This window comes from Tachypleus tridentatus, chromosome 6, assembly GCF_004210375.1.
Source record: "Tachypleus tridentatus isolate NWPU-2018 chromosome 6, ASM421037v1, whole genome shotgun sequence".
NCBI classification, from domain to species: Eukaryota; Metazoa; Arthropoda; class Merostomata; order Xiphosura; family Limulidae; genus Tachypleus; species Tachypleus tridentatus.
In genome coordinates this window covers 98,743,221-98,755,773 of record NC_134830.1, presented here as the reverse complement: position 1 = coordinate 98,755,773, position 12,553 = coordinate 98,743,221, and the positions used below count along the sequence as shown (strand labels likewise).

The 12,553-nt window shown below is 30.0% G+C and overlaps 1 protein-coding gene across 15 annotated transcripts in view; it reads right to left on the bottom strand.

Annotated features, from left to right (window-relative positions):
• LOC143253153 (plasma membrane calcium-transporting ATPase 2-like) overlaps positions 1-12,553 on the bottom strand; it is a 212,120-nt gene that overhangs the window by 17,344 nt on the left and 182,223 nt on the right. For 13 of the 15 annotated variants that reach the window (XM_076506498.1, XM_076506499.1, XM_076506507.1 and 10 more), the window contains one exon: positions 2,871-8,148. The exons of 1 other annotated variant lie outside the window; for it this stretch is intronic. In XM_076506498.1, the coding sequence (XP_076362613.1) occupies positions 7,606-8,148 (543 nt within the window). In that variant the 3' untranslated portion in view covers positions 2,871-7,605. Of the gene's footprint in view, positions 1-2,870; positions 8,175-12,553 lie in introns of those variants that run through there. One more of the 15 variants, XM_076506512.1, reaches the window with a different exon arrangement.

The window sequence follows — 12,553 nt, the reverse complement described above, 5'->3', positions numbered from 1 at the left end:
AAAAAAAAGAAAATGTAGGCAAAAAGATATGGTGAAAAGTTTAGCTAGTGAGGAATGTACAGATTGTAAAAGGGCAAACATATTACAAGAGGAAACACTAAAAAGAATCAACAATATATAAAGATAAATATTTGGTGGAGAATGGAAATTGCTAAATTTAGGAAGTAGATTACATAAATGCATTCCAGGAAGAACAATTAGCACAACACTCTCGTAAATGTTAGTAGTATGTTTTTGTTCACAAAACTTACTGATCACTTACTGATTCTAGCCAAATATCTAGTCTATTTATGTTTCAAGGCATTACATATGTACATGATAATTTCGACATTAAAACTTATGAACTATCCCTTAATAATTCCATTTATCACAAATAAAGAAGTTCAAAGTATAATAAAAAATAAATTACTACAACTGGTAATGAAAGTTTCGAAACTGACAAAAAATTGTATATTACAATATAAATTTCATCTTTGAGGTTCAATTTACATTCACAACTTGTATTTGGGGAAATATTGTGTATTAATCACCCATTTATCACAAAAAGCCAACTGAAAAACGGCACTAGACAAGCATATAACATAACCAATTTTATCAAATTTCATTCATAACTGACAAAAAAGTTCTTGCTTCTTTGTTATAAATAAATGTGAATCCACACTGATTACGTGAATAAAGTTCATTTAGAAAACAATGTTTTAATAGTATTTCAATATACTTAGTGCACTATATATATTATTATCATTATCTTAATAAATCTAATATTCACTTACCTGCTATACCAACCATTTATACTCAAATAGATTTTTGTTGAATAAAAAAATAATTTAGTCAAAATAAATGTAATTTTAACTTCATTAAATGGATAATTCTACCTTAAATTGTATAAATATCAACATCCAACACTGTGGACATTCAAAAACATCATTGCTGTCGAACATCCAAGTTTTACATCGATGTCCAATTTCTTTAAATGTTTCACCTAGTGAAGCAAAAATAATGTTTTTATTTAAGAAATTATTTGTTGTTTGTTAATTGGATTGAAAAAACATGTATTTTTTATTTTGTTAAAATTGTAAATGATATACAAAATTTTAAACTCTTCTCAAGAGAATGAGGCAACAACTCCTGTTAAAAATTCAATTAAAATCTTTTGGTTGAACTTTACAAAATCGACTTGGTTAACACGTAGTAGGCTGCAGGATCCTGACATGATGCAGCACATTTTTGTCACTGGTTAAAATTTCTTTCTTAAATAAAAGTAACACATTAACATGTGAATTTGAAGAACAATTTTAAAATATTTTGTAACAGATTTGTTTCTAAATTATTCAAATTATCAATATGGTAATACAAAACTTAATTTTTACAAACTGCAGCATCTCTCAAGACTTGATACAGTTGGAACATTTTTGCAAAGTGCTTTCTAACATTTTTATATTTTATATACATCATTTATAGCTTTATAATTACTTAATACACCTAGTAAGTATGCATTATAATTTCTGAAAGCTTTGGCATCACTGGTTTCATAACAATAAAAGCGAAAAGATCATGTATGTATTTCAGGGATTTAAAATGTGTACAGAAATTACAACGTTTTCCAAGACCATATTTTAACAGTTTATTTGACTAGCCCAATAAAGTTTAATCCGTGTCCAGAAAACTAACATTATTCTTAATCACTGTCTGATTAGAATTACTTTTTTTTTTTTTTACACTATAAAGATAACGGTTCTGATCAATTTTAATCACTCAATTTACATGTTTAGTGTAATATTACACAGTGTACAGATAACACTCCTATAAAATTTAATTGACTAGTTTATATGTCTAGTGTAATTTATTCTTTAATAATAATTACATCAATATTATTTTTACTCAATTATAGGTTGGGTTGAATTTCTGAAAAAACATTCTTCTCTACATATCAAAATAATGCAAATTTGAAATTAAGTTTTGAATTTTTGGCATCACAAGTGCCCTCATCAGATGATAACAAAAAACAAAAAGAAGATATATTAAATTCTAAATTAAGAACTTACAAGGACAGAGAATCTTACTTCTCGATCTGTGAGTTTCTTATACGGAGATCAACTGGTCCTATTACTCACCACCAACTACTTACAGTAAAAATCAGGATAATCTGGGTTTGGTTATCATTTAGTGGTCAAAGCTTTTCTTTGTAGCACAAAACATTTGGCGTGTGTAATATATTTGTTCTAAAAGACCCGACTGTATTTTTCCACTGGTTTGAAAACTTCAGGTAAAAATAAGTGATTTTCAATAATTGTTAACTAATACAACCCTCTAACTTCCTTTCTTCAGAAACTCTGGCATATTCTTTATAAGGTATAAAAACACATTTCCTTTAAATCAAAATACCCTGAAATTTTAACTTATAAATTAGTCGTATCTGTAAAGTTTAAAAGATACATTAAAAATTTTCCCCCCATTAACATGTACTGGTTTGCAAATGAGATTATGCTCTAAAGTCAGTACCATTAAATTGTTTTTTAGCACAATTTGTACTTTACAAAAGTGCCTCTCAACACTAGCATTCAATAGTTTGAAAAAATAATATATTTTATAACATAAGATAAACAGTAAAAAACTTAGAAACAACAAAACACAGGAAGTATGAAACTGCAAACTGGAAAATCTGTTTTGTAATGATTTTCTGTTTACAGGCTAAAAAGCAATCAGGTTCTCAGAATGGAACAAAAAAGTGTCTAACACTTTATATGTATAGTAGAGAAAAAAGAAAGGCAACTGCATCAAATATCTCAAAATGGATATGTATAATAGTCTTATGTTATTTTGAGAAGCATGTTAGAAAGGAGACAAAGAAATATACACTCACATCAGACTTAAATCTACAAACTATTTGTGATTTAATAAACATTTCTAATGGCTTCTTGTACATATAACTGTCTACATAACAGTATTATGTAACTGTTACATTGTAATCATTTGCAGATAAATTGAATAAACACATTCCTTAACTAGTGTTAACTAAGTGAGGAAAACTGATTTCCTTTCAACATCAACTTTGCTCATATAAAAAATGTTGTAATTTTACTTTCCAACAAATATACATAAAATTTAAAGTTTTTTTTCCTCTGATAAATACAGATAAAATTTCTGCTCTGTTTTTGTTTCTAACATATACAAATAATTTTTTGTTTCTCTAACCGCAACAGATTAAAGCCAATAAAAATTCTTTAAATATATTTTAAAGAAATATCCATTAAAATTAATCAAAAACGTTTTTCCAATCTAACTTCCTAACAATACCAGAAACACAAAATAATAAAATATAAAAAATCATAAGTGAAACAAGAATAATTAAAATGAATATTGTTATATCATCACATTAAAACAAGCATAAATTGTATTATTTTAGTTGAAATGATAACCTCAAACATACAATTCCGAGTAGCTCAAACAACATTAGCTTTTCAAAATAAGAGGCACTCAGATTACAGCACCTTTAACAAACATTCACATGTTGGCACACACTTAATATCATACACTCTTCTGGTAAAGTTTAACAATCAACTCAGTCTTGTGTTCAAATATGTAATAGTTCTACCACTCAGTGCAGTGTGTACCATGATTTTATTATATTATATATTTATCAAACTAGTCATAATTAGGATAGAACAATATTAGAAAAAGAAACTTTGAATTTTAATAACAGTATATCTTTTTAAAATACTTTATAACAAAAGAATATAAATGTTGATATACTTAGTTTCACAGAAATGCAATACAAAATATATGTCCAGAAACCCTTTATATTTTAAAAACTGTAGTTAATCCATTTAAGCTTGTTCCTAAAAACAGATTAAACTTTGTTGTAATATGAGTGATTCTTGTAAGTGATTAATTACTGGATAAATAGTACAATTATTACTGGTGACTGATTAATTATATAATTAGAACAAACAAACACAAGTAATCTGTACGGTTGAACATGCAATTAAGACGTGATGAATAAGCATAACAAAATTAAAGAACTAAGGACACAGCATTACAAGTAACTAATAGCAACAAAAACCCTTTTCACTCTACAAACTCGTGTAGTAACTTCATACTAGTTAAATACAAGTCATTATGACGACAAATACCATAATTAATCTAAATGTACATGTTTGTTACTCTCAATATTATGTCTACAGTTAGTTATTAATGAACCAGTACAACAAGAATTTTTACTAATCTAAAAGGATCCTGAAGTAAAACATTATGGCCATTTCTAATGCTAACATAATAAATTTAGATAAATCTGAATGGAGGATAGTTTCTGCAAATCTACGGTACAACAGCAAATACCTTGTTCAATCTAGAGGTACAAGACTGTGGTAGTAACTAATATTCCTACCACTACCTAAAAGTTGTTGGTACACCAGCAATCTTCATTAATCTGCAAGTTTCAAATTGTGGTAGTCATAACTATTCCACTCCTCACCAACCTACAAGTAGTTATAAATATTCCTACCACAGCTTAAGATGAGTCAGTAAAATAACAAATGTTAATCAATTTAAAACAAGAATGTTGTAACCATGCTCAATTCAAGCACTGGTTAATGATTAACCAGAACAATAGCAATCGTCATTCATCTGCAAGTTTGAAATTGTGTAATCATAAATATTTTATCCTCTGTGTAATTACAACCAACCTACAAGTATGTGGTTATAGTAATTATAACTATCTTCATCACAACAATGATGACTTACTTAATCAACAAGTATATGAGTGTGATGATCATGGTTATTCTTAGTATCAGTTAATGATCAGTCAATACTACAACAATCTTTACTAATTTATAAGTTTCAAAATGTGATAATGACACTTAATCCCAGCAATAATTGTAAATGAATTGATTCAACCATAAATGCCTTTACTAACTTAGATTTAAACATATACACTATTTGAGGGTATTTCCAGCACTAGTGAAAAATGAGTCACAACATAAAAGTATCCTGATTAACCTACACATAGTTGATTGTGTAATTAGGACTATTTCCATAACTTATCATAAACAGCTTTCTTAACCTGCAAGCAGATAAATGTGGTGTAGAAAATTATTCCCAGTACCAGTTAGAGATGAGATTTACAGTGATAAGAGTGTTTATTAACTTACAAGTATGTTATGTACTAATCATGGTTATTTTTAGTATTATTTCAAAATCTGACAGAACAGTGACAAATATCTTGATTCATTCACAAAATATGTGAACATGATGGTTATGAATATTTGCAACTTTGGTTAACAAATGGGAATCAGGAGAAATTATCACTTGATATTCATCTAGAGGTACAAAATTGTGCCCATCACAATTAATACCAGCACTACATACAAAAAAGAATCACTTCCACAACAAATATCTCTATCAAATTACGTCTGCAATAATTACAAATCTATTCCAAATATAATATGAGTGACCTACTTTTTGGCGAGCCATATATATATACACACACACAAAGAAACAAATAAGATCAAACTGATAGAGCATGTAGATAAAATCCTTAACACACTTTGATGAGTTACCTTATTTAACATATTGTCATAAGTCTAACTACTGAACACATTACAATACTTAATATCAGGGTAGTGTCAAAAATCTAACTACTGAACACACTGTAAAGCTTAACATAATAAAGTTAGATAATCTGAGCAAAGAATTATTTCTGTCAATCTGTAGTTAAATAAAATAACTGTGTGTAGTGTAAAACCATTTTGTTTTGTCATTCTTTGTTTTTTTTCTTATGGCATTCATCTGCTTCTATTAACATTAACAATATAATTAATGATATGTATATTTCACACTTCAGTAATGATCTTAAATGATCTCTCAGGAACTTGTAATTAAAACTCAGAATAATTTGCATCAACTTCCAAAAATTACAAGATATGTACTTAGAGTGAAACTAAAAACCAACCTGGTAGTTATTAGAACTAATTATATATATGTATCTTACATTTCCTCTTATACAAATTAGAATGAAAGTTAGGGTATTTAGTCAATTTTTAGTACAAACATAATATAATAATAATTACAAGTAAATAATTTATTCCACATGCATATACAAAATAAAAAGATTAAAATTTACTTCACTTACAGAACATTAAACAAATATTCTACGAAAATTATGTTGTTTATATTGCTCAGACAAACAGGGTAATTGTAAACTAAGCTATGTGACATGCTTTGAGAATAACATGGGATATATAATTTTGTGCACATGCAAACTGTTTTTGCATCTTTGGAATACAATGGCAAATAATATGCAACCTGCAGACCATGCCAATTCTTGTATTTCATTGGAGTGAACTAATAAAATACTTAAAGTTATTCATAATACAATCATGTGCTACAAAATATTTTTACTAAAATTAGCAATCAACTAAAGAAAACAGACATATGAAACTTAGCAATGACTATCAGAAACAATTCACTTAAGGTATTAAAATACAGTGTTATCAGCTGAGACCAATTCCTTATCTTTGTATGAAATATCTGCATTATTATACCATCCACAGAACTTATACTAATCTTATTGATTTCCAAGAAAGACATTGTTAAGATATGTTTAAGTAACTTTGTATTTCCTAATTATAGGAGTGTTAACAAAGGCCACACACAAAAATATACCTTATAAAGAATTTTCTAGGTTTTTCTGTGTTACAGGTATTGACAATATAGAGCTTAAAACTTCAGGAAATTGTTTCTCGTTGACAAAAACTCCAATGGTAGTTTACACATATCTATATATATTAATTTGTTTACAAGATTGTTAATGATCCAGACTAAAACTGAGAAAAATAAAAACATGTTTAAACAAGCTTAACAGAATGATTATGTTCTTATATGCAAGAAAAACTTAACATTTTCTTTGACAACTGGTAATAATAACCTATATGTTACACATACAATAATGAAACATTCTTGATATCTACACTTCTATTTTTAAAACAGAAAATTTATTTTAATGATCATAAATGTATGCTTTATCAATTAAGTTTCCATCTCTTTAATGTTGGTTAACAACACTAAATGCTCAAAATGCAAAAACAAAAGCATTCATAACCATATTATTCAAAATGGTACATATGTTCACTGACTGTTTATAAACCAAGTGGCAAATTTAGTTAAACTTGCTTCTATAATTTTCTAAGAAATCATACTCAAATCAGATAGATTATGTTAAACAAAACAAAACAAAGAAAAACACTTTGAAAATTGCAAAACATGCTTTCTAGCAAAATACCAACACAGGGAAAACCTGTTTAAAATCATTCCTTGAAAATCAAACAAAAACAACAAATGACTTTGTAATTTGATTTATACAAAATATCAAGCACCTTTACAACTTGCAGCTGAGAATTTTTATATAAGAAATTATTATTTGAATTTATATTAATAATACTTTCATCTCATTCCTGTGAACACATTTCTGCATCTACATTTTTGAAATACTTATCTTCACAGTCACAATTAGTTACAGACATGCAAGTCTTAAGTCTGACATTAAATATGCCCCACTAGCATTGATATGCTAATCTTTTTGTCTTTGCAGTTGAAAAGGCACCAGAATTAAATACTGGTTTCATTAACTTTCTTAGGAGCTGGCAAAAGATGGTAGCCCTCTGAGATAGGGCTGTTAATGCTGAGGTCCGGTCTGTTATAACTGGAGGGAAAAGAGGCATTAGAGGAAGGAGAAGAGTTGATGGGTGTTATACTTGTAGTAGTTGGTGAAATGGATGGGGCTCCATGCTGATTTACTGGGGATGGTGAATGCCTTGTTTGATCCATAAGTGGAGCAGTTTCTGAGTGAGAATATGCATCACTATCACTAGGAGTGGGAGTTACTGCTGAGTTGCACTTGTTTGAAGGGTTGTGCTGAGCTTCTTTCTTATTCTTCATGGGATTAGTGTTAAGTTTTTTTTTAGAACCACTCTGTTCATAAGAATATTCATTAGGTGATGACGTATTCATCTCCTCATCAATGTAGCTTATATCTGAGACTGGTCTGAGTCCTGGGTGATTACCAGAACTGCTCAACATGTGAAAACTAAAAGCACTACGCTTTTCTTCCATGTCTTCCAGTGTGCTTTTAAAGGCCCTGACCACCTGAAGCTGTGAAAAAGGGAAAAATGTCCATACTGCAGAGAAATTATTAAGCATGAAAGAAGTCAAGATTGGTAAGGAAAGACTGTAGATACTAAACCTATATTATGTATGCACATTAAACAATAAAAAAACAACTACTGTCCATTTCCCTAAAGCTTTAAAATATAACTAGATCCTCCTTCATACAAAGCAACCCAGTCCTATCTCTTTCTCTGCTAATTGTGAACCAAGCAGGATTTACAAAATGTCAGCCAACACACATGCAGCCTGGAACTACACCTAAAACTGCAATGGAAAAACCACAAACCAAAGAACTATACTGCAAATTCAAGTATTAACTGAGAAGGAAGACATGCAGGACTAAGGAATTATTTGTGCTTAGATAATTATGAAAGTGATGTAACACACAATACTTCATGCATGATTACCAATTCTCTTTTCAAAAAATCCAAATTCTGTGCAAACTGTGCTGTTAGATCACTTTAATATGTTAAAATATTTTAACATAACAGAACATAAAATGTGGAATTTTTAATTTAGTCAAGATAAAATTTATGAGCTACGTAACATGGATTTAATTAACGTACAGAAAGAAATGCAACTTCAGTATAATCATACAAGTTACTCAGATCTTTATTATATTTTTATATTCTGGATGAGAATTAGCTTATTTAATCCTACAAAAAAAAACTTCTACAAACCATATCATTATGCAAGTAGACTCAGGGTAATAAATAATGTGCAATAAAAGTTTACCTACTGTTATGAAAAACATCCTCCACAACTACTTTGTATTATACTGAAAAAAATTTGTATATTTCATACAGGTAATAATTATTCTTATGGTTATGTCTAGTCTTGAAAATAATATGGTCTTTCTCTACTAAATGTCTAACCAAATTTAATAAAAATGTTTTTACCCAACAACTTACTTTATCGCATAAAAATGCTGTTCTATTTTCATCATATGGGTTTTAAAATTGTGGTGCAAACTAGGAGTAAAATTACTATGTACACTAATATTTTACAAAAGACTTACATAAAAATAAACTTTTTTGTTTTATAATGAAAGTTCAAAAAGTAATAATGAAATAGGTATGCTCTTCATCCACGTATAGAAATTAATAAAACACAAGGACAAAAATTATGAGGTGTAGAGCGACTAAGTAATGTCAGACAGTACTCAGAGAGTCAACTACATCCAAATATCTCCTCTATGGGGTACCAATATGCAAAGGTAGAATGAAGATCATACCATCTTCACCTCCAATCCAAGAATCAGGGATTAAGGACTGCACCAATTTCTGGGTATAACACAAGGATTGACAGTATGGATTCAACTTGTGTTGACTGGTTCATTCAAATCCAACTCCTCATTGTTAGAAAGGGGTGAACTGCATGTATGTTAGATTATCTCAGGTGGTATGGAATGTGTAGCAGAAGACTATGTCAACCTTAAGGTGACAAATCAACTTAGTGTATACATAAATGAATAGTAGGAGGTTACATCAACCAGTAAATGGACAGATCAACTCCATGATAGTGTATACAGTATAAGGAGTTCTCATCAGATAACGAGGTAATGGATCAACTCCAGTGGTTGTTGGTATTGTTAAATATGCAAATAGTACAAAATTACATCATTAGGAAAGTGACAAATAAAATCTTGTGGTAGAGTATATACATAGTATCATGAAGCCACGTCATCCAAAAATATGATGGATCAGCTCCTGTGATTGCTTTTACAGTGTCAGGAAGCCACGTCATCCAGAGAGGTGACGGATCAACTCTTAAGATTGCGTATATAGAGTGAGGAGGCCATATCCTCCAGAAAGGAGATGAATCAATTCCTGTAATTGCGTAAATAGTGTCAGAAAACCACGCTACATCTACACCACCCCACTCTTGACTGAATGGTTATAGGCAACTGTTTAGTGGAAACCATTTAAGAGAAAGTCTCCATGGTCCACCACCCCAGTGGCTTGTAATTAATAAGTGATAAGGACTTCTATATCTATCTTAGAGAAGGGAGATAAATGTCAGATAGTTCAGAGGACTGTCAAGGAATGAAAAGATGACTGCACACACCACAAAGGGCAGATATACAAGCCTATAACAGGGCCCTGATAGGATATAGCAGTCAATCGAAGTCCAGATGAACATAAAGATGGGAGATAGTAGGTTGGAAAGGAAGATAAAAGGAGGAAAAACATTTTCACACTGCCATGGTCTTACAGAGAAAGGAATGGCCAGGAAAGAAGAAGATAGGCAAGAATATAAAAGGAATGTGATATATCAATGGTAAATAAATTAGATTGGTAATGTCCACAGTCCAAAAGGAGGACATAAATCTTAAGGGACAAATGAAATAAGGAGCATAAGGAAAGTGGTTCAAATAAAGAAAGAGTCAGGGCATGGAGAACTACAGAAATTTCTCAATCCAGAAGGGAAGGATGCCTAACGGCCTCTGAATCAGGAAGGAATACATGAGCATAGTGAGAACAATGATGTAGTTAACATTAAATTAGACAGCCATCACCCAAAGAGGCAACAAGAACTCAACAAATGGTGATCCAAAAATGGATATTGCACCAAATGGTGAGCTAGGGCGTACTGATCACAGGTTCATGGGGAAAGTAGCACACTCTTAACTGGAAGAGAAAGTTATTGGCATGAACTTAGATATCAGAAAAAGAAGGAAAAACCAAAAAGGACCAAGAAAAATGCTCATGCAACAAAGAAACACAAAGGGAATGAGAAACAGGAAAAAGAGACAAAATATAACAAACCTGAGATACAAAATCCATCAAAGCTGGAAAAAGTCTACTTGAATCTTTATACTGGAACTGGAAAAGAACAGGATACTTGGAAGAAGGAAAATGATAAAATTACCCTCCTGCTGAAAAATGTCAGCAAATTCAGGTGGAGCAGCTTCAGAGAACAAAAGTGTGACCCAAGTATCATTCAAGTGACCCAAGTATCATTCAACCTCCAAATGGACAAAACCAGAAAGTTCTGAGACAGATTATTTGTCATTGGTAATAACCTCTGAAGTGGTAATGTTGTCTTCAGAATTCATAATTTACTAAACTGCACAAAAAGACTAGTGCAGAAAAGTAAAGTAATAAATTGAATAAAGTGGTGATATACACCTAAAACTACTTCATACAAAATTCAAAATGTGTCACACAGGAAATCAAAAAGCACAAAAGTAAACATTGATACTTGAAAGCTGCCAAATGAGATGTGAAGTTTAGGTAGAGAAGAGTAGAGGGATTTATGTGCGTGACATGAGCATATTATGCTACAGTTGATTAATAAATGATGCATGATTAATTTCATGTGAGATTCATTGGAAAGTATTATTCCAACAGGGAGAGAGCATAAGGTTTGTGGTATGCATGAAAACATTTATCATATAGAGGACAGCGCTAAACAACAATAGCTAATGTCGGAAGTGCCATATTGGAACACAAGTTTAAAATGCATGATGCTACTCAGAAGAAATAAATTTATCAGTGTCACAATATTAATTAAAGATAGAAACAAACATAAAAATACCTAATATTATGTTAAATGATATATTTTGTTTGATTAATATGATATTAAAATGAAACAAGAGTTTAATGAGCTTATATTACAATACTATCTGTGGATGTTTTGGTCTTTTATCAATCCAGACACTAGCTAAATCTTACTCTTGTATCTTCTTGTTAATCTTATGAAATTAAAAAAAGCTTTCAGATAAAATTCCTTCACATTTTACATCTAAACAATCAATATGATAGATCTACATATTACACCATTAAATCACTTAAAAGTATCTTAAATACACATATAAATACTGTAGAAACATAATAAAATGTCTTACAGTTGATGTCAATATCATCATTTTATCTAGTCTTCAAAATACATAATACTGTATATTACTTTATGGAATAAGATGATTTAAGCCTTGTTTTATAATTTAAGAATAGTGTGATGATTATTTAACTTTTTTACAACTGGTTTTACTAATACTTTTAAATTTCATAAGATTATAGTATCTAGTTGGTTTTGTTTATTTTAGATTAAATAAGTAATTCAGAATAGATCAGATATGATGACTGAACAAACATACTAAATTAAACTTAGTTTTTAAGACTATATAATACACTAGTTTTATAACCAAGAGGAAACAAAATATGTATGTAACAATAAACGTGTGTGTGTAATACGTGTTCATGCCTTGTGGTTTCAAACATCTGAAGTTTATCGTGTGAGCTGTTATGTTAGGGAAGTGTGGTTACCCCTACTCTAGTACCATCCCACTATTCAAGATATGACAAAAATAGTATCAAGTGACTCATATATGTAATCTTTAACCTCCTACAAAACCCTTAAAAAAATACTATCTGGCATGGGAGCCTTA